Source organism: Pelodiscus sinensis, chromosome 10 (assembly GCF_052426305.1).
Source record: "Pelodiscus sinensis isolate ZL-2025 chromosome 10, ASM5242630v1, whole genome shotgun sequence".
Taxonomy (NCBI): domain Eukaryota; kingdom Metazoa; phylum Chordata; order Testudines; family Trionychidae; genus Pelodiscus; species Pelodiscus sinensis.
The window spans coordinates 51,205,384-51,226,881 of record NC_143061.1 but is presented as its reverse complement, the minus strand read 5'-3'; the positions used below and the strand labels follow the sequence as shown (position 1 = coordinate 51,226,881).

General features: G+C 52.3%; 1 protein-coding gene across 4 annotated transcripts in view; it reads left to right on the top strand.

Annotated features, from left to right (window-relative positions):
- The window catches only part of INPP5D (inositol polyphosphate-5-phosphatase D), an 81,456-nt gene extending 60,302 nt beyond the window's left edge, over positions 1-21,154 (top strand). For 2 of the 4 annotated variants that reach the window (XM_075937409.2, XM_089780882.1), the window contains 18 exons: positions 480-582; positions 1,434-1,630; positions 2,662-2,779; positions 3,507-3,603; positions 5,464-5,602; positions 6,257-6,365; positions 6,509-6,597; positions 6,869-6,950; positions 9,919-10,008; positions 10,152-10,265; positions 11,952-12,034; positions 12,891-12,978; positions 13,711-13,860; positions 14,445-14,538; positions 15,094-15,201; positions 15,787-16,053; positions 18,021-18,597; positions 19,154-21,153. In XM_075937409.2, the coding sequence (XP_075793524.2) occupies positions 480-582; positions 1,434-1,630; positions 2,662-2,779; positions 3,507-3,603; positions 5,464-5,602; positions 6,257-6,365; positions 6,509-6,597; positions 6,869-6,950; positions 9,919-10,008; positions 10,152-10,265; positions 11,952-12,034; positions 12,891-12,978; positions 13,711-13,860; positions 14,445-14,538; positions 15,094-15,201; positions 15,787-16,053; positions 18,021-18,597; positions 19,154-19,156 (2,508 nt within the window). In that variant the 3' untranslated portion in view covers positions 19,157-21,153. Of the gene's footprint in view, positions 1-479; positions 583-1,433; positions 1,631-2,661; positions 2,780-3,506; positions 3,604-5,463; positions 5,603-6,256; positions 6,366-6,508; positions 6,598-6,868; positions 6,951-9,918; positions 10,009-10,151; positions 10,266-11,951; positions 12,035-12,890; positions 12,979-13,710; positions 13,861-14,444; positions 14,539-15,093; positions 15,202-15,786; positions 16,054-18,020; positions 18,598-19,153 lie in introns of all 4 variants that reach the window. The other 2 variants (XM_075937410.2, XM_014577481.4) reach the window with 2 other exon arrangements.
- The last annotated feature ends 344 nt before the right edge of the window (positions 21,155-21,498 follow it).

The window sequence follows — 21,498 nt, the reverse complement described above, 5'->3', positions numbered from 1 at the left end:
GGAAAGGGAAGGAGGCAGACGAGGGCTGCACCATTCCCTGGCTGCTCCTTGGCTGGCAAAGGCAGCGATACCTGAATCACTCGCGGGCCTGGAAGCCCACCGGGACCGGGATTAGATGAGGAGATCAGGGTGAGAGGTAGCACCAGCTTGCTTACATGTTTGGAAACGCCAGTGTAGACAAGTCGCGCTGCCTTTCCCATGGGCTCGGAGCAAGTCAGACCTTTCCTGGCCAGCATGACCCAGGGCAGAGCAGCGCGCTGCCTCGTCTACACACTCTGGTTAGCATGCACCAACGCCACAGCCTTTCTCCTAAGAGGGGCCATAAGCCAAGCACCCTCCCTGCAGGCGAGATTAGATCAGGCTGATCTGCCCTTTCAATATCGTGGGCACTTCCCTGGCCGGGCAGTTCTTCTTTCAGAGGAAGCGGGGCGGGTTCCTGCCACTGTCCTCTCACCAGCTGTCTGTTTCTCCGTGTGTAGAAAAGAGAAGGGTTCTGCCAGCTCCTGCAGCAGATGAAGAATAAACACTCCGAGCAGCCAGAGCCAGACATGATCACCATCTTCATCGGCACCTGGAACATGGGTACGTTGCTCCCTTCTCGATTCACCCTTCGTACGCCCCCCCCCCCCCCCCCGCCCCGACACCGAGCCGGACCGTCACGCTGGCCTGCTTTCACGCCGGGGCCCATGGGAGCCACCTCTCACAGACGCTCAGGAAGGGACTCGCTCCTAGGGACGGGGTGGGAACTGAGTCTCTCGGCCAGGTGCCTGCATGCCCCGTGACCCCCTGCACTGCTGCAGTGTCCAGGGGCCGCTGTGTCGGCATGACCATGCCGGGGAAAGGGGGCGTGCAGCATCTGCATGTGATTAGGAGAAGCCCCCCACCTCCCGGAGTTGACTAGAGAATTTAACGGCAGGGCTCTTTGTCTAGGGAACCCCAAGCCAATCTGCTTCCCATTTTGGGGAAGTGGCTTGTTCTAAGGGACGTGAGCTGATAGGTTAAAGCCACCATGCACCCTGATCCTCAACTGCAGCCAAAATGCACTCGGGGCAGCTGGGGGCAAAGGCAAGTCTTATGCCCCCCACTCCCAGCGGCTCTCCATCCTTGGAGCCAGCTTTGGAACGTCCCAGCCTCGAACTGAGGAGCCAGTGACAGCTGCTGTCAGTGGCCTCCCTGAGCAGCTGCAAGACACAGAAACTGGCAGCGCACAGAGATGCCCCTGCCGAGACCCCCCGGGAATGAGGTGGGACAGCACCAGTTCCGTCATCTTGGGCTTCCCCTCTGCCATGCAGAGCAGAGCCTGGCCCCTGGTCCTGTGTTTCTGCTGCTCCGTGGGGCTGGGAGCCTGTTCGCCCCCTGCTGGGGGTAGCTCTAGATTTTGCCTGCGCCTGCACGTGTTCTGACTGACTGTGGTTTTGGATTTGCTGCTAAAGGTGACGCTCCTCCCCAAAAGAAGATCACATCCTGGTTTCTCTCCAAGGGGCAGGGAAAGACCCGGGATGACTCTGCGGACTACATCCCCCATGACATTTACATCATCGGCACCCAGGAGGACCCGCAAGGGGAGAAGGAATGGCTGGAGATTCTGAGAAAGTCCTTGCAGGAAATCACCAACATCAGCTTTAAAGTGGTGAGGAGCCATGTTGGCTCCGAGCAGAGCCAGGATCGCAGCCTCCCCTAGCAGCCTGGAGAGACACGGGAATAACCAGCCCCTGGCACATGCCTCCCTGCTCCCAAAGCGCCACACTGCTGGGACCAGCGTGCTGAGGGAGAGGGACTGGCTGTGTCTACGGGCTCCGTTCCTCTTGATCCAGCTAGATGGGCTGCTACCAGCAATGCCCTAGGCAGAGCTGGCCCCAGTGCTCTCAGGGCCTGCCGGCTGGGGCCAGAAGGGTGAGACTTTAATCCCCGCCCAGTAGCACACCTGCCTGCAATCCGGCCGTGGCCTGGGAACAGCCTTCTCAGAGGGCTATTTTGAAGTTGCAGGCGTATCTTTTGAGACCGCTCGGGCCTCACTCTCGCTTTGTGTGGGCTGCAGCGTTCCTAGCCCAGGCTCTCATACAGGCCAGGCTCAACCACACCGACTGACCTGACATGGAGAGACCCGTGTCTGGCCACTGCTGAGCCTCAGTGAGGCAGAGGAGCAGGATGTAAGCAGCTCTGAAAGGTCACTGCAGATGGGGCTCAATGTTCCCTGTAAGCTGAGCGCCTGGGCAGCCGCCTAGAGAAATTCAAATGCCACCCAGCTAAGTAGCTGAGCGCCCACAGTCTTCCACCGCTGGCACCATGTGTTTATATGGATGGTGCACATCTGCACATGTCTCAGTGCACATAACAAAATTCATTCTGCTCATAGATGGAAAAAATTAGAAGGAACATTAGTAGGGCCCTTAGGTGGCTCTTAGAATTTGCCTGCAAACAAATGAAATGATCTTTGGTGCGACCAGCGTGGGCCAGGGATTAACGTGAGCATGTTTGCGTGCCAGGAATTGCACACGTTCTCCTGCACCCCACCCCCACATTCTAAAAACATGGGTCCATGGCTCAGAGGAAAATCTCACAGTCAGTGTGTCCAGGGAGGCTGGGGTAGCCGTGGGCACACCAGGCGTGTCTAGTGTCTCTGTGCCTGGATCTAGCCCTCCCTTTTCCGCCCCCTGACAGATAGCAATCCATACGCTCTGGAACATCAGGATTGTGGTCCTGGCCAAGCCGGAACATGAGAACCGGATAAGCCACATCTGCACAGACAACGTGAAGACGGGAATTGCCAACAGGCTGGGTAAGGAAACGGAATCTGATCTGTGAGCCTGAGCGTTACCCGTTCTGTGCCCATGGGGGCACCTGAAATGAACAGTCCTCGCTCAGCAAGGTCACTCAGGGTCACGCTGAAGAGACCAGGGGCTTCTCCAGCGAGGCATGAATGGATCCTCGCATAGGGGACGGCTTCCTCTCTACCTGAGAGTGATCGACCCGTCTCCTCTGCCCCAGGCCCTGTCTCTATTCCACCCCTTTCCCCAAGCTCCCCCTCACCTCTTGCCCCCGCCTCTGCCTCTGCCCCCTCCCTTGAGCGCACCCTGTCCCTCCTCCTCCATCTCCTCCTCCCTCCCAGCGCCTCCCACATGCCACTGAACAGTTGGTCAGGGGAGGTGCTGGGAGGGAGGGGAAGGAGTGGATCAGCTGGGATGGGCGGAACTTGTCTCCTAAGCACCCGCTAATTGATTTCTTTGGGTGCTCCATGAACACAGTTTTAGCTGGGGAGGAGGGAAGGGAAAACTGTCCTTCTAATGATCTAATCAATCCTGGACTCTTCTATTCCCCACTAAAGACTTTCGGCTGCCCGGGAGGGCTCCCTTCACAGGTCTCAGGTGGAAATTCAGTGAGCTTGTTAAACCAATATTGATTTTGCCTCCTTCAGAAAAACGTTCCCTGAACTCTGCTCTGTATGTGACACGTCAGCCCGGGGGCGGATTGCCTTCTTGACATTTTGCTGCTGCTTGTTTCCCCAGGCAATAAAGGCGCAGTGGGAGTGTCGTTCATGTTTAACGGGACCTCTTTCGGGTTTGTGAACAGCCACTTGACTTCGGGAAGTGAGAAGAAACACAGGTGAACTGCGCCATTGACTTTCAAGGGCAGGGGCTACTGTCCCCGGTCACGCTGTGGAACTCATGGCCAAGGGATGGTGATCAGGCTAAAAATATCAATGGCTCAGAAGCGGATGAGAAGTTCGTGGAGGATCGGCATGTCGGTGGCTATTAGCCAGAATAGTCAGAGATGCGGCCCCATGATCGAGTGTTCCTAACCCCCTCATTATCAGAGGCTGGGACCGCATGCCAGGGGATGGCTCACTCGCTAACTGCCCCATTCTGTTCATTGCCTCCGGGGCACCAGGCACTGGGGCTGTGAGAGGCAGCATACACGGCTAGCTGGACCATAGGACTGACCCAGTCTGGCCGTGCTTCTGGTAGGGTGTGTTGGAGGGTGTTCTCTGGCTTGTGCTGTGGCGGTCAGACTAAATTGTCACCAGGGGCCCTTCTGGCCTTAAAATCTCTTAAAGGTTCGCTGTGAACGCAGCCTTGGCTAACCACACAGGAAGCTCCTGCGTACCCCTGTCCGTGCATCACCATTCGGTCAGCAACCCTGGCTTCACCTGGAGTGGAAGCTTCTGGAATCTGCAAGTGGGCAGAGAAAACAGACAGAAAGGGCTTCTCAGAGCTGTGGAGAGAGCCCGTGTATTTTACCTAAAGCCGTGTAGGCCTGGCCCACCTGGCAAAGCCTGAGGAGCTGCCCCTGGAAACGGCTTGATGGTTTGCACTGTCTAGAGAGAAACTTTGAGGTTTCTCTGCACACGCACAATGAAAATATCTCCCTGGTGCCAGCAGGAGACACCGTCTCCTTTGTGGGCCGAGGTCCACTGAGAGACGGCTGGGAGGGTTGGGTGAAGATCTGTTCAGGGCCAATCTTTCCAGGCTGAGGGGCATTGCCGGGGCAGTCAGGGAGGATGTCCCAACAGAGTCAAGCGTGGAGCAAAGAAATGGGTCTCTGAGAGGTAATCCCATTCCCCACTATCAGCAGAGAGAGGTGGAGTCTGTGGTATGGCCAAGCAGTGTGCCATGTGATGGCAGAGGGACTGTGGCTTTGTAGCCCTGGCTACTGGGGCCTGTCTGGTCCGTGGAGTAAGTTGGAGATGCCTGAGGAGCCAGCTAAGGGCAGCTGGGATGAAGAGATGCGTTGGCCATGCTGCCTCTCTCTTGGGAGCATCCCCTGTCTAGTTTGAGGTGTCGGGTGACTAGAACAGCGGTACAGGAGCTCTGCCGTCCCGGGCTTCGCTTGCATTTAGTGAAATTCCCAGGTGCCTGGAACAGCTGCCAGATCTGGCCAAGGCTAGCTCTTTATTTCTTGCCTTGTGTACAAGTTCTGTGCCGGGAGGCGCAGCAGAGAAACACGCAGCCCCGCAGAGGGATCACGGGTGGCGTTAGCCCTGGTTTTGCACCTATTTGACATGAGGCTTCTCAGGGGACAGAAACAGGCAGCAGCACAAAAGGGAGCCGTCTGGAGCTGCTCTAAAATATGCTCCTCCAACGCCCCAATCAGGCTGCCATGCAGGGCCTAAGAATCCCCATTCCCATAGCTGCAGATGATTCAGAGTTCACGCCTATCTCCTACTCCAGGATCTGCTGAGGTATTTACCTCAGAACAAGCCCCACCCCAACTGGCATGCCGCTGTCCTGGAGCGCCGACACCAGGAACACTCCTTCCCTTCCTTCACTTCTCCCCATGCTATCCCTAGCTGCCGCCGAGGCCTATGCGAAGCACAAGAGTGGGGTTCTCTAAAGAATGAGGGCTAAAAACCTGAGCATTCCTGTACTTTGCACCTAACTGGCTCCAGCAGTCTCTGTCAGCATCGAACTGTGAGGGACCCCATGGCAACCGAGGGCGACAGGCACTGTTTGCTTGTTTTGTTAGGCGAAACCAGAACTACACGAGCATTCTGCGCTTCCTGACCCTGGGAGATAAGAAACTGAGTCCATTTAACATCACTCACCGCTTTACTCATCTCTTCTGGCTGGGCGACTTGAACTACCGCGTGGAATTGCCTCCAATGGTGAGGGACCCCTCTTGATTCCTGGTGGTTCAGGAAAGCCGAGAGAAGAATTCCTGAAGTGGCAGATGGTGCATTTAATTGTGTGAAAAGCGTCAATTTCTGGTCTGGAGGAACGTGGAAAGGAAAGAGGGGTGGGAAAGGGTGGGAGAAGGGGCCCAAACTAACTGCCCCTTGCAAAGAAAACCATTAGAGAGATATCAGGACAGAAATGAATTAGCCACTGCATCTCCTCTCCAAAGATTAACGAGCCATTGGCCTACTAACAATGCCATCTGGCATACCATCGTTCCCCAGTTCTCACCAATGACAGCCATTCCCAGAACAGCACCAACCCTGCTGCCATGACCCTGAGAACACTCTGGGGCTCGTTCATTGCACCCTTCAATCCGTGCTGTAATGGTCCAGGCCTAGTCAGAACAGGTATTCAGGTACTTAAGAAACAGACAAGCCATGGTTGCCCTTAATGACATGAGGCCTGGTGATGGTGTAGGAACGGCTGGTGCTGCTGCGAATCGGGTGTTTTGGTAGACATTCGGAGTCTTTGTGGGTGGGTTGGACAAACAAGTGCCCAGCGTTATCGTCTCACCATTAGCAAGGGAGTGTTTGTAGGAAGCTAGAGTGCATTTCTGCTGCTCTGAGGTTTCCTTCTTTCAGGACGCAGAGAACATAATCCAGAAGATCAAGCAGCAGCAGTATCCCGATTTGCTGAGTTTTGACCAGCTTCTCATGGAGAAAAAGGACCAAAAGGTGTTTCTGCAATTTGGTAAGATGCTGAATTCTTCTACTCTTAGCACAACCCTTCTCCCAGCTTTTCTGTGGCCCCGGCCAGAGCAGTATGGAAGGCCAGGGGGAGTGCTGAGTGTCTTACCTGTCCTAGAACAATCACCAGCTTTTTCTCTGTTTCAGAGGAAGAAGAGATCACTTTTGCTCCCACTTACCGCTTTGAAAGGAATACCCGGGAGAAGTATGCCTATACCAAACAGAAAGCAACTGGGGTAGGTGGTGACTAAAACATAACCCTCCTCATTCAAAAGCATGTGTCAGTGTAATGGAAAGAGCATCCACAGAGAAAAGCGACCTAAAAACTGCTCTTCGGTTCCTGCACAAATTAGGATTCCAACGTGTAAAGCTTTGAAAGGAGCCAAATCATGGACAAAAGTAATGTGAAACATGCGCACCGCCCTTTGGCAAGCGACTTCTCTCCTCTTCTGAACAAGAACTTTTCTTTTTCCTTCTTCTTGACCTCAATTCTACTTTGCTTTGCAGATAAAATACAATTTGCCATCCTGGTGTGATCGAGTGCTTTGGAAATCCTACCCCATGGTGCACGTGGTGTGTCAATCCTATGGTGGGTAGATAACAGATTATAGAAAGCAAAGCAATTGGGCTGAAACAGAAATGGTTTCTGGGGATCTCTTTGCACTACCAGGCTCTCAGCACAGGAGAGACCTGAGGATGAACCATGCAATTTGGACTTACCGCTCTCTGTTATCACAGTGCAGGGCTGGAGGAGGACGTCTGGTTTACATGAACATGCAGAATGCAGTTCAGAGGGCTGGAGCACAAACTCTCCTTCCTTGGCTTGATTCTCTTCTCCAGCTAAAGGCCATGCTGTAGGGCTTATTGTGACACCATCCAGCTCATAGACTGTAAGGCCAGAATGGATTATCATGATCATCTATTCTGACTTGTGCTTTGCAGGCCACAGAACCTCACCCACTCCTGCAACAGGCCCATCACCTCTGGTTGTGTTATGAGAGCTTGATTTAAAGACTTCAGGTGACAGAGAGTCCAGCATTTACTGCAGTTCAGACCAGCTAGTGACCTGTGTCCCTGGCTGCAGAGGAAAGTGAAAGACCCTCAGGATCTCCGCCAATCTGCTCTGGGGGAAGATTCCTTCCTGACCCCAGATATGGGCGATCAGACCCTGAGCATGTGGGTGAGACGCATCAGCCAGACACCGGAGAGAGAATTCTCTGTAGCAACTCGGAGCCCTCCCTGTAGGTGCCCCACCTCCAGCCACTGGAGATATTTGCTACTACCAGTCACAGAAGGGCCACGTGCCCTTATAGGCAACCTCCCCCCTCCCCTCCCCTCTCCTCCCTACATTTATCTAGCTCAGTCTTGAAGCCAGTTAGGTTTTTTGACCCCACTCCTCCCCTTGGAAAGCTGTTCCACAACTTCATGTCTCTTTCTTCTTTGATATTCCGCCCTTCCTTTGTCCTGGCAGCACCTCCCCACTCGGCCTCACCTGCCCGTTTTGTTAGCACACTCCCACTTCTTTTACCACGCTCATGAATTCAAATGTGAAATGATTGGCTCCAAGACGAGCAACCTCCCTCCAGCCTGACAGGTCACTTTTCAGCATGGCCCAGTGTAGTCACCCCTTTAACCAGATCCTTACCAGAGTAGAACTTTCCTATGACTCCGCATCTTCTCCAAGTTAACTAAAAATGTCCCATGTGGAACTGTGTCCGAAGCTTTACGGAATCCAGGTAGATTAGATCGACAGCATTTCCTTTGTCTGGAAAATGGATTATCTTCTCAGAGACGGCCATCAGGTTGGTCCGGCGCACTCTACCTTTTGTGAAACCACATTATATTTTATCTCAGTCGCTACACCCTTAATCTCTTGGCAGTAACAAGCCAGGTTTTCCAGCGCAGGGATCAGCTGGATCTCCGTTCTTCTTGGTGCCAGACTGTTATGGGCCCTGTCTGGGTGGGCCGGTTTGCTGCACAGAAGCCCACCCAGACAGAATGCAATGTGAAATGTCTTGATAGGCATCTACCTCAGAACAAACACCATCCCAGCTAGCAGTCCCACTAGTGACTCACTGAATGGGCTTGGAGACTGAACCACCATTCTCTACGGGGGGCAAGGGGCGTCCATAGTGTGGATAAAACACAGAGCGCCAGAGTTTCCCCTCCGGAAATCCGCCTTGCTTCAAGGAAGTTAGTGGAGCGATGGTGATTCGCAGCCGCTGAGAATCTCCCCTTCTAGCATGTGGGGAAGCCTGCGCTGCTGCCCGTGCGGCGGCTGTCCTGTGGACAGCAGAAGAGTTCCCTTTCCAGCGCTATCAATCCGGCACCTTTCATGAGTCTCCCAAAAGTCATTAAAAACTCATCAAGGCCAGTCTTGTGTCTACTGCCAGCGCGTTGTGCTTCCACTCAGTAGACCCAACTCCGGCATCCTCTGCGCCGGCACGGGGGGATTCCCTTACATGACACTCGACTGCCTCTCTCAGCTGATGCTCAGAGCAGGGCTGATGGGCTCCCAAGAGCACTCACTTTACCCTTCCTTGGCTAGAACAAGCCTCACCATGGTAGGGAAGAGGGGAGAAATGAAGGGATCCCACTGGGGTCTGATTGATCATACCCAGCTCCAAGCATCTGAGCATAGAGCTAATATGCTCTCCATGCAGGTGAGAGGAAGGCAGGCTCAGAAATCTCAGCTGACAAAGTGGGCTGGTCTGACAACAGGGCGAATTAGACCAGGTGTGGCTTTGTGAAATGAAGTCACTTTGGAAAAACTGGCATCTGGGCTCCTCGTGTTCTGCCGCTGGTATCTGCAAGATCCCAGTTTCCTCCCACCCCCTCAAGAGCCTTTTGTCACCTCCAGGGGGCGAGCTCCCCACAGTGCACACCGCTGGTTTACATAACTGTGCCTGGCGCTTCGACTCCAAGCTAAAGAGACTTAGAAATGCTGTAAATTGGAAGAGACCGTCACAACAGTGACACAATCATAGACCACGAGTGGGAGGCCCGAGGGGAGCGTGCCCCCAAATGCCATGGGCAGGAGGGGCAAGGGCCCAGCCAGCCCTCCCAGCTGGTGGGAGGATTAGTGGGGGGGAGGGTCTGGTGCCCGCAGCAGGGGTCTCCCCCCCCACCCACCAGCAGTGGCGGGGCAAGCGAGGCAACGGCCCCAGCTCAGTGAGCTCCTCCGGCCATGCTGCTTGGGGGAGGGGCAGGACCACCCTGCACTCACCCGCAGGAAGTGGAGTGATGTGACTGGGAGAGCAGAGAGAGCTGGAGGTGCATTACTCCACTTGCCCCGCTGCTGATGGTGAGGGTGGGGCGGAGCTAGTGCCCTGCTAGTGCCCCCAGGCTCCATCACTTCAGGGAGGGGGAGGAGCAAGGGCAGGGAAGAAGCGGGGAGGGAACGGAGCAAGGGCCCAGAAGGGCAGAGCAGAGGTGGGGTCTGGGACGGAGGGCAGTTGTCACCGTTAGGGTCGGTTTTTCTGGATGCCGATTATATTACGGCCATTGGGGCCAGAACAGAACCCCCTGGCCCTGACTGCCTTTCCTCCCGTTGGCAGGCTGCACCAGCGACATCCTGACCAGCGACCACAGCCCTGTCTTCGCCACATTTGAAGTTGGGGTCACCTCGCAGTTTGTCCCAAAGAATGGTGAGTAAAGGGAGAGAACGCAAGGCCTCTGCTGAGTCGCAGAGATGCCTTGGACAAGACCCCTGGCTCTGAGAGAGTCTTACTGAAAACGGGCCATCTTTGGCCTGCTGGTGCAACTGACCAGGCGTCCTTCCCTTTTCTAGATTCCAAGTACGCAGAGTCCCAGGGGCAGATCGAATTCCTGCGCTGCTGTGCCACTCTGAAGACCAAGTCCCAGACCAAATTCTACATTGAGTTCCACTCCAGCTGCTTAGAAAGTAACCTTCTCCCTGTCTCCTCCTCCCTTTCTGACAAAGCTCCCTGCTTATATGGACCAGCTCCCTTCCCCTCACTTAGATCAAAACAAACCGCCATGTCGGTTATTTGTGTGACATCAGAGAGCGGGAGGGGGAGGTAACGGAGACGCTGTGATTGGTATGTCGCTCCATATCACCGCTAACGAAACCAGAGCCACGCAGCCATTTAGCCGTAATAACGTGTTATCGACGACGAGGATCTTCCTTGTACTCTTCCGTCAGTCTCCTTTAGAAATCTGCTTGTCTCTTTTAGTGAGAAAACGGTGGTGTCCTTGCTTGTCACGTTGGAAAATCTTTGCTGAGTGAACACCACATTGATTACATTTCCAGGCAGGCTGCTCTACCTGTGTGATTTCAAAGTAAAGGGATTAACATTTGTGCTACTCTCCATGGAAACAAACAAGCAAGCAAGCAAACGGGTTCCTGTAGGTTGGGTTCAACAGAATTAAGCAGAGGATCAAATGAAAGTGAAAGGAACTCCCCCAGGCTGATTCTGTAAATAGTCCTGCATTTCAGTCCTCACAGTGGATTCCGCAGCTGCGGGGCTACAGTGATGTATGACATGTGAAACTGCATGCCCATGCTGGGTTTGTTACACTCTTTCCCATCACAGGGCCAGCTGGTCCTCTGCTGTGCACTTCATCACAATATCTTCCTAACAGAGAGCCGTGTCAAAAACATTTCCAGAAAAGATTATTTTTTGGTTGCATCCAAATTTGCATAAATTTCTATGGCAACAGCGTATTACCAGGCTTAAATTAGAATTTCAAAAGTGTGCTATCTTGAGTGGCGTGGGAAGAGCTGTCATGTTCTCCCCCTCTTGTCCATGCCCGTACTGAGTGTTTTAATGCCAAATTTGGCTGCAAAACAAAATCATTTAATGGTTACACAGTATGGCCATTTGCAAATGTAGAATCATAGAACGCTAGAACTGGAAGGAACCTCGAGAGGTCATTGAGTCCAGTCCCCTGCCCTCATGGCAGGACTCAGTACCATCTAGACCATCCCTGATAGATGTCTATCTAACCTGCTCTTAACTACCCTGACAGGAAGTTTTTCCTAATGTCCAACCTAAACCTCCCTTGCTGCAGTTTAAGCCCAGTGCTTTGTGTCCTAACAGCAGAGGCCAAGGAGAACAATTTTTCTCCCTCCTCTTTGTGACACCCTTTTAGATATCTGAAACCTGCTATCATGTCCCCCCTCAGTCTTCTCCTTTTCAAACTAAACAAGCCCAATTCTTTCAGTCTTCCCTCATAGGTCATGTTCTCTAGACCTTTAATCATTCTTGTTGCTCTTCTCTGGACCTTCTCCAATTTCTCCACATCTTTCTTGAAATGTGATGCCCAGAACTGGACCTAGTACTCCAATTGAGGCCTAATTAGTGCAGAGTAGAGCGGAAGAATGACTTCTCGTGTCTTGCTCACAATTGTATCCCAGAATCAATGGAATGAATCAATGGAATCAATGTGCTATGGAAGTGTTCACTCAAGGTCCAGCCCTCAAGCTCCCAGCGCTTTACAAGTCTTGTGCCCAAAGCGGAAAATCCCTAGTAGGCCCTTTGGGGAGCTAGCCTCTGAAAGTGAGTTCTTACTATGTGGGTCTCTCTCTCGCCTGGCCGATGATCCCGTTTGGCATCACTCTTTGCAGGCTTTGTAAAGAGCCAGGAAGGGGAAAATGAAGATGGCAATGAAGGGGAACTGGTGGTGATGTTCACGGAGGCCCTTCCTAAGGTAAGTGGAGACTATTTTTTCACGCCCCTTTAGAGACGTCCTCTGTCCGTATGTCTGATAAACAGCAACCAAACCTGCTTTTCAAATCAACATGGGTTTCAAGTGCCAGGCTCGCTTTTGGAAAGTAGATGGGAACCCTTGGCATGGAGCATGGAGATTAACAGTTTGTCCTGCTAGTCAGTGGATCTCCTTGGTACACAGGGAGAAGGTCCAGGCATTCAGAGCGGGGAAGTGCAGGTGATCTGCTGCACTCTTCCAAGGCGGCATGCTTGCCAAGGCAAGGAGGAAATGGCCTCTGAAAAACAATGAGGTGCACGTCCTAGAAAACATTTACCAAGAGGCAAGCCTTAAAAGGCCCTTTGCTGGGCTAGCACTAGTATTCAGTCATGGGGCTAGCTGCTGCTCTTCTACTCCCTGGCAGCAGTGGCATTCACGAAAGCGAGCCTTTGACTACCCTTGTGGATAATCTGAGGGGGAGACTCTTGGGTCCGGAAAGGCTGGCCTGGCCAGATAGTTTTGGAAGGCCTTGCGGGACAACCCCAGGACCTTACTGGAAGTGAAAGCGGTGATCTCCAAATCGCCTGGAGCAGACTGAAGTTGGGCTCCAAATCACTCCCTCCTAGACAGGAAGGCCCGCAGCGGTGCTCTGTGTAAATGCCTGATGTGCAGCCTCCCCACCAGGAATGGGAACGGGAACGGGGCGCTTTAGGGCTGGACTGGGCATTGGAGGAGCAGGAATCTCCAGGGCCCTAGCTGGGGGAACCTTGCTCAGTCTGGGCCCACGTACAAAGGCAGAACTTTATTTCTGTGTGCGTCCCTCGCCACTGAACTGACTCCTCTGGGCTTGCCCTTGCAGCTGACCCCGATTATTTCAGACCCAGAGTACCTGCTGGACCAGCACATTCTGATCAGCATTAAGTCCTCAGACAGCGATGAATCTTATGGTAAGTGCTTAATTCGAGCGCTGGCTATGAGTCAAGCTCTCCTCAGGTGGTTCGTAATCACCGGAAGCGTGGGAGAGAACGGCAGTGATTAGTACAGACGGAAGGTGCTCTGGATTCTGGTGGAGAGCTGAACAGGGATGACACGCAGGTCGTGTGCAACGCTCTGCACGAATGAGGATGAAAAGACTCGGCAGTATAGACGTCATCAGAATGACAGGGATTTACAGGCAAAGTGCCCTGCCGGGATTACAGCCAAGCTCACTCTGTCATGTGGGTTTTATCCAGGGCTTATAAATGCCGCTTCCCTTGCGTATTCCATATCTGATGGGTAAAAGGCCACTTCTTGCAGGGCCCGAGAGAAATTCATAATTAGTGCTCAGCCACATTACTGCTCTCACCCTGCTCGGCCGACGGACCACAGTCCTGAGGTGGAGAGAGCCGCTCCACTGGCACCCATATCATGCAGTCCAGGGCCACGCACTGTCCTTCACAATAATGGCGGCTCAGAGCACCGAGTTGTTAATGGGGCCTGAGATATCCTGTACAAACCCTTGAGTACCCAAAAAAGGGGATGGGCGCCCCTCGCCCACCTGAGTTTGCAGCTATCACACAGTTCCCATTGTGACGCGAAGCAGAATCTCTCTTTCCAGTCACATCCCAAGTCCCTCGGTTCTGTTTGAACGGAAATGGTGCTGGTCATTCTCAGCTCCACACTTCCTCCCTGTTCTCTAGGTGAAGGCTGCATTGCCCTGAGAATAGAAGCTACAGAGTCGCTTGTCCCCTTCCATGTTGTGCTAACGCACCATGGTGAGAGAACTGGGGTCTTCCAAGGTGAAATCAAGTTACAGACCTCGCAAGGGAAACAGAGGGAGAAGCTGTATGGTAAGAACCTCGCCCCGGGAGGGGCTCACTCCAGGGTACTGTGGTCTGATCCAGAAGGGCCTGATCTGATTCCTGTCAGAACTGAGCTTATCCGAGCCGCATTTTTCGTTCGTAACAGCCAATGGCTTTCAGTGGTGGTGATCCAAAGAGGATCTGTCTCTTCCTGGGAAGTGGGCATGAGCAACTCCAGAAAACCACAGCAGTCACATTCAGCTCTTCCTCTCCCTTCTCCACGTGAATGAACAGGCCGAGGGAGCCCTCTCCCTGTCTCTCCGACATGCAGCCTCTCTTGAAAGAGATGGCTGCTTGTCCACTTGCGATGGCTGCAGGGCAGGGAGACCGGTTTGCCTCTGATCCAGACACCTGGTGGTACATTGAAAAGGGCACAGCGGGCTCTCGATCTAAAGGAAAATGCACGCCTGGCCATCCATTCCTGACTGGATAAACCAGTCCTTTTGGACATGTCTATGCCCTGACATCCGGCCAGGCTCAGCCCAGCCTAGCTCAGAGCCCCAAGACTGGAAGTCATACGCTAAGGCCATGACTCACTCAAATGCTCTTTCCTGCCTTTTCTTTGCCTCCAGATTTTGTGAAGACTGAACGTGATGAGACTGCTGGGCAGAAACTAAAGGGCACCAGCAGCTTTGATTTCCCCAAAGACTTGGAGCAACCAAACAGGTAAAGGGCCAAGAGGCAGCAATTCAGACACTCAGAAGTGGTCCGTCTGCACTGCAAGCTGAGTGCAGAAGTGGCTCTCGCTGGTGTGTCAGAAAACAGATCTAGCGGGAGCTGAACAGCTGCTCCCTGTGCGCCCCTTACACTGAGGTGGGGAACCAAAGACTTGACTGGATCCGGCCCCTGAGGCTCGCAGCTCCCCTTCAGCATTGGGGAACCTGCACTGGTGCTCCAGCTCTCCCACCCAGCCCCCACTGCTGTTTATCCTGTGGGGCTGGAGCGCACAAAATCTACTAGCCTGGGCCCGACTGATTTTTCTGTGGGTCAGCAGCCCCGATGCAAAAAAGATTCCCTGCCCTGCCCTACACCTTCCTGGTTTTGCTGGTAACAGCTACAGAGTTACACTCTCCTGCCTTGACCTTCCCAAGAAAGCAACTGGACGGCAGCAGGGTTCTGCACAGGGGTGGGTGAAACTGTCTGGCATGGCAAGGAATGAGAATGGATTAACTAGGCTGAGGTCCTGCTCCCGTCCTCAAAAGTGCCCCTTCCCTCCAACAGAAAATCAAAACCTGCTCACTTGATGGCTAAAGAAGCGGCGGCTGTTGCTCGTTTTAGGGGAAACGCGTCCCCTTTTTCGGATGCCCAGGGCAAGGACGACACGACCCGGTAAGCTGGCCGCTTTCACTCTGCTGGCGTGGGCGTGGGAGCTACCCTCAGACCGCCAGTCACTGCATGCTTCAGACTTACTCCAAGGAAGGTCTTCCTTCTCTGGTGCCTACCGGCGACCACACCCGTTTTCTAGCTGGCTGCCTTCACCCCCGTCCACGGAGCCAGGCCGGATTTCTGTGCTCTGACTGAAGTAGCCTGCACACTGCTAGGCCACATGCTCATCTGCTCCTTACTTTGTATATCTCTGCTGCAGCTTCCAGCTGAGCTACAGGGCCTGGAAGCCTTTGGGAGGGCTTCTGGGCCCCATAAGTAGCTACAAGCAGTGTGTGGACTACTTCACACCACAGGAGCCTATTGGGGGGTGAGCTGAGGAGTGAGTGGTGACCCTGGCCAGGCAGCCCTCCGCCCGCAAAGGTCCTATGGAGGGAGCAGCCAAGACTCCCACATTAGCTCATCCACCAAAAACATATACCCAAAAGGAGGTCCCAGTCAGTGGCCATGAGGCTCTTTCCTTAGTAGCTGTCTGCTGACAGGGGCTTTGGGCAAGTGTGTTTTCCTCTTACTGTTCCCTCCCTCCGGCAGCTCCACGCCCACGGACATCAGCAATCCCAACTATATGGGGGTGGTCTTCTCTCAACAAGTCCCTGCACCCGGCCAGCTTAAGCAGAGCCCTTCATCAGACCAGACACTTGCCGGCTGGACCTATGACCAGCAGCCTAAAGAGAACGTCTCTGTGATGGGGCAGAGGGAGTCGTGCTCCACACCTTCCTCCCAGTCACCCCTGTCTCCAAAATCGTCTGCTCAGCCTACAGCAAACCGAAGTTCTGGCCCCAGGAGTCAAGAGCATGGGTGAGTCTTCCCCTGGCTCTGGGGCTATGCTGGTCTCCTCCACTCCCCCCCACCGCACAGTCACTGTTTTGTTATCTGTGTAGTGGGCTGGAGGAGCAGTGTGAGGCTGTAGTGACCCTCACCCTCTGGGAGCAGAAAGAGAGGCGTGAGATGGATGCTGGCCCTGCCCATCCTAAGGGAACCCAGTGTGACCAGCCCTCAGTCCTGTGCTCAGCCCAAAGTGACAGCGCTGTGGGTAATTCCTTCCCAGTCTTGATTTAGGGGCGAGTGGCCACTCAGAAGTGAAGGGGAGCGTGGGGGAGGAAGGAGAGCCCCTCGTTGGCATGGCAGGCTTTTAGATGCAGTTCTAGTTGGGTTCCGATGCAGTGCCCATGGGTCTCAGTAACCACCAGCCTTGACGCCCAATTTAAATCCATCCCGCATCAGAGACATCCCTCGTCTGCCAAGCTGCTCAGTGAAGTGATGAGGTTACACCGCACCCATGTACCCCCCAGCCTCATTCCATTGCTTCTAATGGAGCCCTGGTGATGGGTTTTATCTGGGACAGGAGGCTACGTTCCTAGTCAACCCCTTTGCCATCCTACAACAATGGAGTTAAAAGGAGCCTACGCTCCAAGCCTGCTCTTCTATGGCACCCTCCTTACCACCTCTCCCCTCGTCTTTCTCCCACACTCCGCTGCCCCACACAGAACCGCCCCCCCCCCCACCATTCAAGGAAGGCCTCCAGAGCAAAGAACGGTTCTCATTCGTAAGCTCCCTTCCCCGTGTGCCATTCATCCCCCATTCCAGCAAGAGGAGTGTGGCTCTTTGAGTGGTCAAGCTGGTGTGTGATCAGCCTCACCAGCACAGCACCCACACAACCTCAACAACCCATCTACCGCTGCTCTCTCAGGCTCAAACTCAGGGGCTACGTCTACACTGGCATGATTTTCCGGAAATGCTTAAAACGGAACAGTTTTCTGTTATAAGTATTTCCGGAAAAAGCGCGTCTACATTGGCAGGATGCTTTGCTGGAAAAGCACTTTTTCCGGAAAAGCATCCATGCCAATGTAGACGCGCTTTTCCGCAAAAAAGCCCCGATCGTCATTTTCGCAATCGGGGCTTTTTTGCGGAAAAGAAATCTGTGCTGTCTACACTGGCCCTTTTCCAGAATAGTTTTCCAGAAAAGGACTTTTGCCCAAACGAGAGCAGCATAGTTTTTCCGGAAAAGCACTGATGATTTTACTGTAGATCGTCAGTGCTTTTCCGGAAATTCAAGGGGCCAGTGTAGACAGCTGGCAAGTTATTCAGGAAAAGCGGCTGATTTTCCGGAATAATTGGCCAGTGTAGACACAGCAAGGGGGTTGCAGGCTTCACTAAACACAAAGTAACCCTCTGACCCTGCAAGAGAAGAGGGGGGCAGCGCTTGGGGGGCAGGCTCCTATTAACTCCATTTTTGTAGGGCCGGAAACTACCATGCAGCTGTGTGTTTTGAGGGGTGCTTTGTTCCTTCCCCTGAACCAACTGGCAGCTATAGGAGATTGGCTGTAATGGCCCAACTGTGACACAGGTGTGGTGTCAGTTCTTGGGCTAACATTCTAGAGACTTCCATTCCAGGCCCTTCAGCCACAAGTGATGAGCTCTGTTCATCCAGTCAGACTGGTGCTCTTCTCCAAACCATCGCAGCCCTTGGCACAGTTTGGCTCTGTTGCTAATTTCTTTTTAAAAAAACACCAAGTTTTGTCAGGACCCAGCTCTGGGGTCAGTTTCTCAGCTCTCCTGTCAATAAAGCTTAAACAAAGCAAAACCCGTGTACCCTCTGTTCTCCTCCCCACTGGTTCGACTGTTATTCTGTTATCGCCCTGCCCTGCTGCACAGTCAGCATAATTCTCCTACGCTCACTCTTCCATTTGCTCTCCCTTGTACGAGTCACTCAGTGACGACCCCTAATCACACCTGTCGTTTCCATATTGCCTTGACGGCTGCAGGCCAGCTGACCTGGGAAAAAGTGTGAGCGAGCCTTTGCTTCAAGAGGAAATGCAGCAGAAGCCTGAGATGTTTGATAACCCGCTGTACGGCGCCATGAGCTCGAAAGGGAAGGTGGCACCCAAGAAGGAACAGGACTATGCTGCGGCCTTGCGAAAGGAGCTCCCGGTGCTTCCAAATCCTGGCTTCCTTCCCAGCAAGCTGCAGGATGCCGACAGCAGCAAGTCTTCCAACAAGCAGCCATCCCCTCCTTTCCTGGTCCCCACGCCCAGATTCCGGTCCTACACCTGCTCCAACCAAACTGAGGAAAAGACTCTAAGTGAAAAGGCTCAGGTCAAGCAGAAGCCCCCTCCATGCTTAGAAAGCCCAGCACCACTGAAGAAACCAGTCAAGCCCTCAAGGTCGGAAGTAGGTCCAAGCAGTCAGGGACAGTACAGCAAGCCACCTCTTCCTACAAAGAGCCGGGCAGTACTAGACAAGCAGAATCCCAAGGGCCGAGACTACCGGGAGAGTTCAGAACTTCCCCATCAGGGAAAGCATCGACCTGAAGAGGGGCCAGTTGGTAGAGCAGCTGCACCGGTATGTTGCTTGTGGGAATTGGAGGGATGGAGGAGAAGGTGTATTCGTTTCACATGATGCTGTAAATACTTTCACACTGTTTGAACGAAGTTTTCTAGGCAAAAACGCCAGATGCTGTAGAGCTCGCCTCACTCAAATTGCTTTACTCTAGCTAGAAGCTCAAAACTTGGCCTTTGTATGGTAAGTTTGTTTTTCCAGGTAAATCAGAAAGGGATTAAGGCAGTGATCAGTTGAAACTACTTGCCAATCTAGGCAGTGCTGTTGTCCAGAAATACACATCAAGCAGCTTCTTTACATAATAACAACAGCTCCATCTAAGTGCATTTCTTTCACTGGGCCATCCTTTGAGTTTTGCCCTTTATTAAAATAAAAAGGGAACTCAGTGAAGTTCTGTACTAACGAGAGGGACTGGAGAGGCAGTGGCAGAGGATGAAGTGAAGGAGAGAGACGTGGGTATGGGCCAAAAGGAAATGAGCGATGTGTGTGGAAAGTTATCCAGTATGTAAAAGCAGCAATAGGTAAGCTGAAGCACCGGTGTCTTTTCTTGTCTCCACAGTGACTCCAACGGCAGGTGGCATCCTGGGAGGATCTCTAAAGGGAAGAAAGATGAAGATTACCACTTAGTTCACATTACTGTTCTCTGGCCGGGTTTTGAAAAAACCATGGCATTTACATTTTGAGAGTGTCTATCTATTTATCATTGTAAAAGGCTTCTAACTGAGAAATTTGGCATCTTGTTCAGATGAAGAGGAGGCAGGACAACCATGAGAAGTGCAAGCCTTTGGTACTTAATCTAGAATGCAAGGAGTTAAATACATTAGTGCTGGTATTTTGGAGAAGTGGGAGGTATGGACACAGGGGCAAAGGCTCGGGATGGGTGCATGGAAAGAGCTCCCTGCCCGAACCAGAACCTTTATCTCAAGTTACAGAACCCCAGTCCCTAGTGATGGTTACTCCAAAGAAAGCATCTCGAAAGTGGTAAAGTTCCCAGAGCAGGTCAGGCCGATGGAGCAAGGAGTCAGGAGAGGCCAGGGAAAGAGTTTGAACACCAGCTGTTGAAGAGTCATACAGGAGAGGGCTTCAACTTTGTCTCTTGTGGGAACCCCAAGCTGCGTACAGGCATCCTCCAGACATAGGCATTCATGGGGAGCATGGGGACTTGATCCCTGGCACTGGAGCTCTCGTTTTTAGCAGCTAGCGCTGTTCCTCCATGAACACAGCCCAGGCAAGAGTGAAAGGGCAGAACTATACACAGAAACGGGAGTGGTAGATTAGGCCCGCATCTGGTCTCTCGTTTTCAGCTGCCTGTAGGGTTGCCAGGTGTCCGGTTTTGAACCAGACAGTCCAGTATTTGAGTTTTCTGTTGGGGAAACAAAGTGAGAAAATAGAAATTTTCTAAATCAGAGGTAATGTAGATTGTGATGTAATGTCAAGTGTCTCCGGTATTTTTGTTGAAACCATCTGGCAACCCTAGCTGCCTGAAGGGCAATCAGTCATTCCAGCCATTTAATTTCTATGGCTGTGTCTCTACTTTGAAAGACATTAGGCTGGCTGATTGAGAAGCATCCATATTACATTCATGCTGACCTTTCTGTGTTTTTGACCATTGCCTGAGAACTAATTATGTTAATCTATTTGCAATTCCTGTATACATGTTAACTATTAGTGCAGTGGTTGGTTTACAGTGATGCTGCGCCTATTTGTGACTTGATCCTTGCTATTGGTTCCCTGTTCGTTACTAAAAATAAAAGTTAGATACATTTCTAACCATCTCTTCTTGAAAATTCAGAGTTACTGTCATCCGTCTTGTTTACATCGTATTTGTTCAGTGCCATACAGCACACTACATAAAAATAGTACCTGCCCCGAGTCACTTATTCAGAGATACCAGGAAAGATCAAATGCACCGGGAAGCCCAGAAAGGAATAACTTGGAAGATTTGACTTATTATCACCTGCATTAAGCATCTGCATTCGGGTAATTGCCTCCCTCTTCCCCCAGTAGCAATTCAGGAAAACCCAGGAATCATACATTTGTGTGAATAGGACTCAAATGCAGAGGACCCAGGTTTGATCTGCCTTTGTGCAGAACAGGCTTTATGACTATGGTAAAAATGCTTGAACTCTGTTTATTTTATATAAATAGGTGGCAATGGCACTTGCTAAAGGACAGGTCTACATTTACCAGGTTCAGCACGAAGTTGGGGACATGGATGGGTGGTGGTGGTTCTTGTAACTCTTCCCAGGACTGATTTCTCTACAGGGGACTGTGTTTTCTGTAAAGAAGCACCTGCTCCCTTACACTCATAAAATGACCCTCCACTTCGCCTATCTCACGAGGTCTTTCATGTGGAAACCTAGAACTTAGTTGGATGATTCAATGGACGAGGCATTTTTGCTCTGAGGAGAGTTTGACTTCTCCATTTCAAACTCCAGGGAATGTGTACAGCTCCTCCTCCTGGCCCTGCCTCTGAATTACCCTGCTCAAAGTGGTGATTTTATTGTCTGATATGAAGAGTGAAAATTATTTTCCTATAAAAAGCCAAGGTGTGCCCATGTGTGTGTGTGTGGGGGGGGGGGGGGGGAACTTCTGCTGGATGTTCTACGAAAAGCTTTGACCCACTCATAACGAACAGTAAGCCAACAGACACAGTTCTTTATGCGGTGTGTTTTTTTCCCCAGTGATGCCCCAAACTGCAACCTAAAAAGCCATTTCACATCTTCACATAGCAAAGAAAAACCAAGTGCTGAGAGAGAGCAAAACTAGCCTCTGTTTGTGAAGATATCCTTACAAGTAGCTGAAACAAAATACATAGTCCTGTATTTTGTTTCAGCTACACCAGACTAACACGGCTACATTTCTATCACTATCCTTACAAGTAGGACAGCCCCGGGCTCCTTT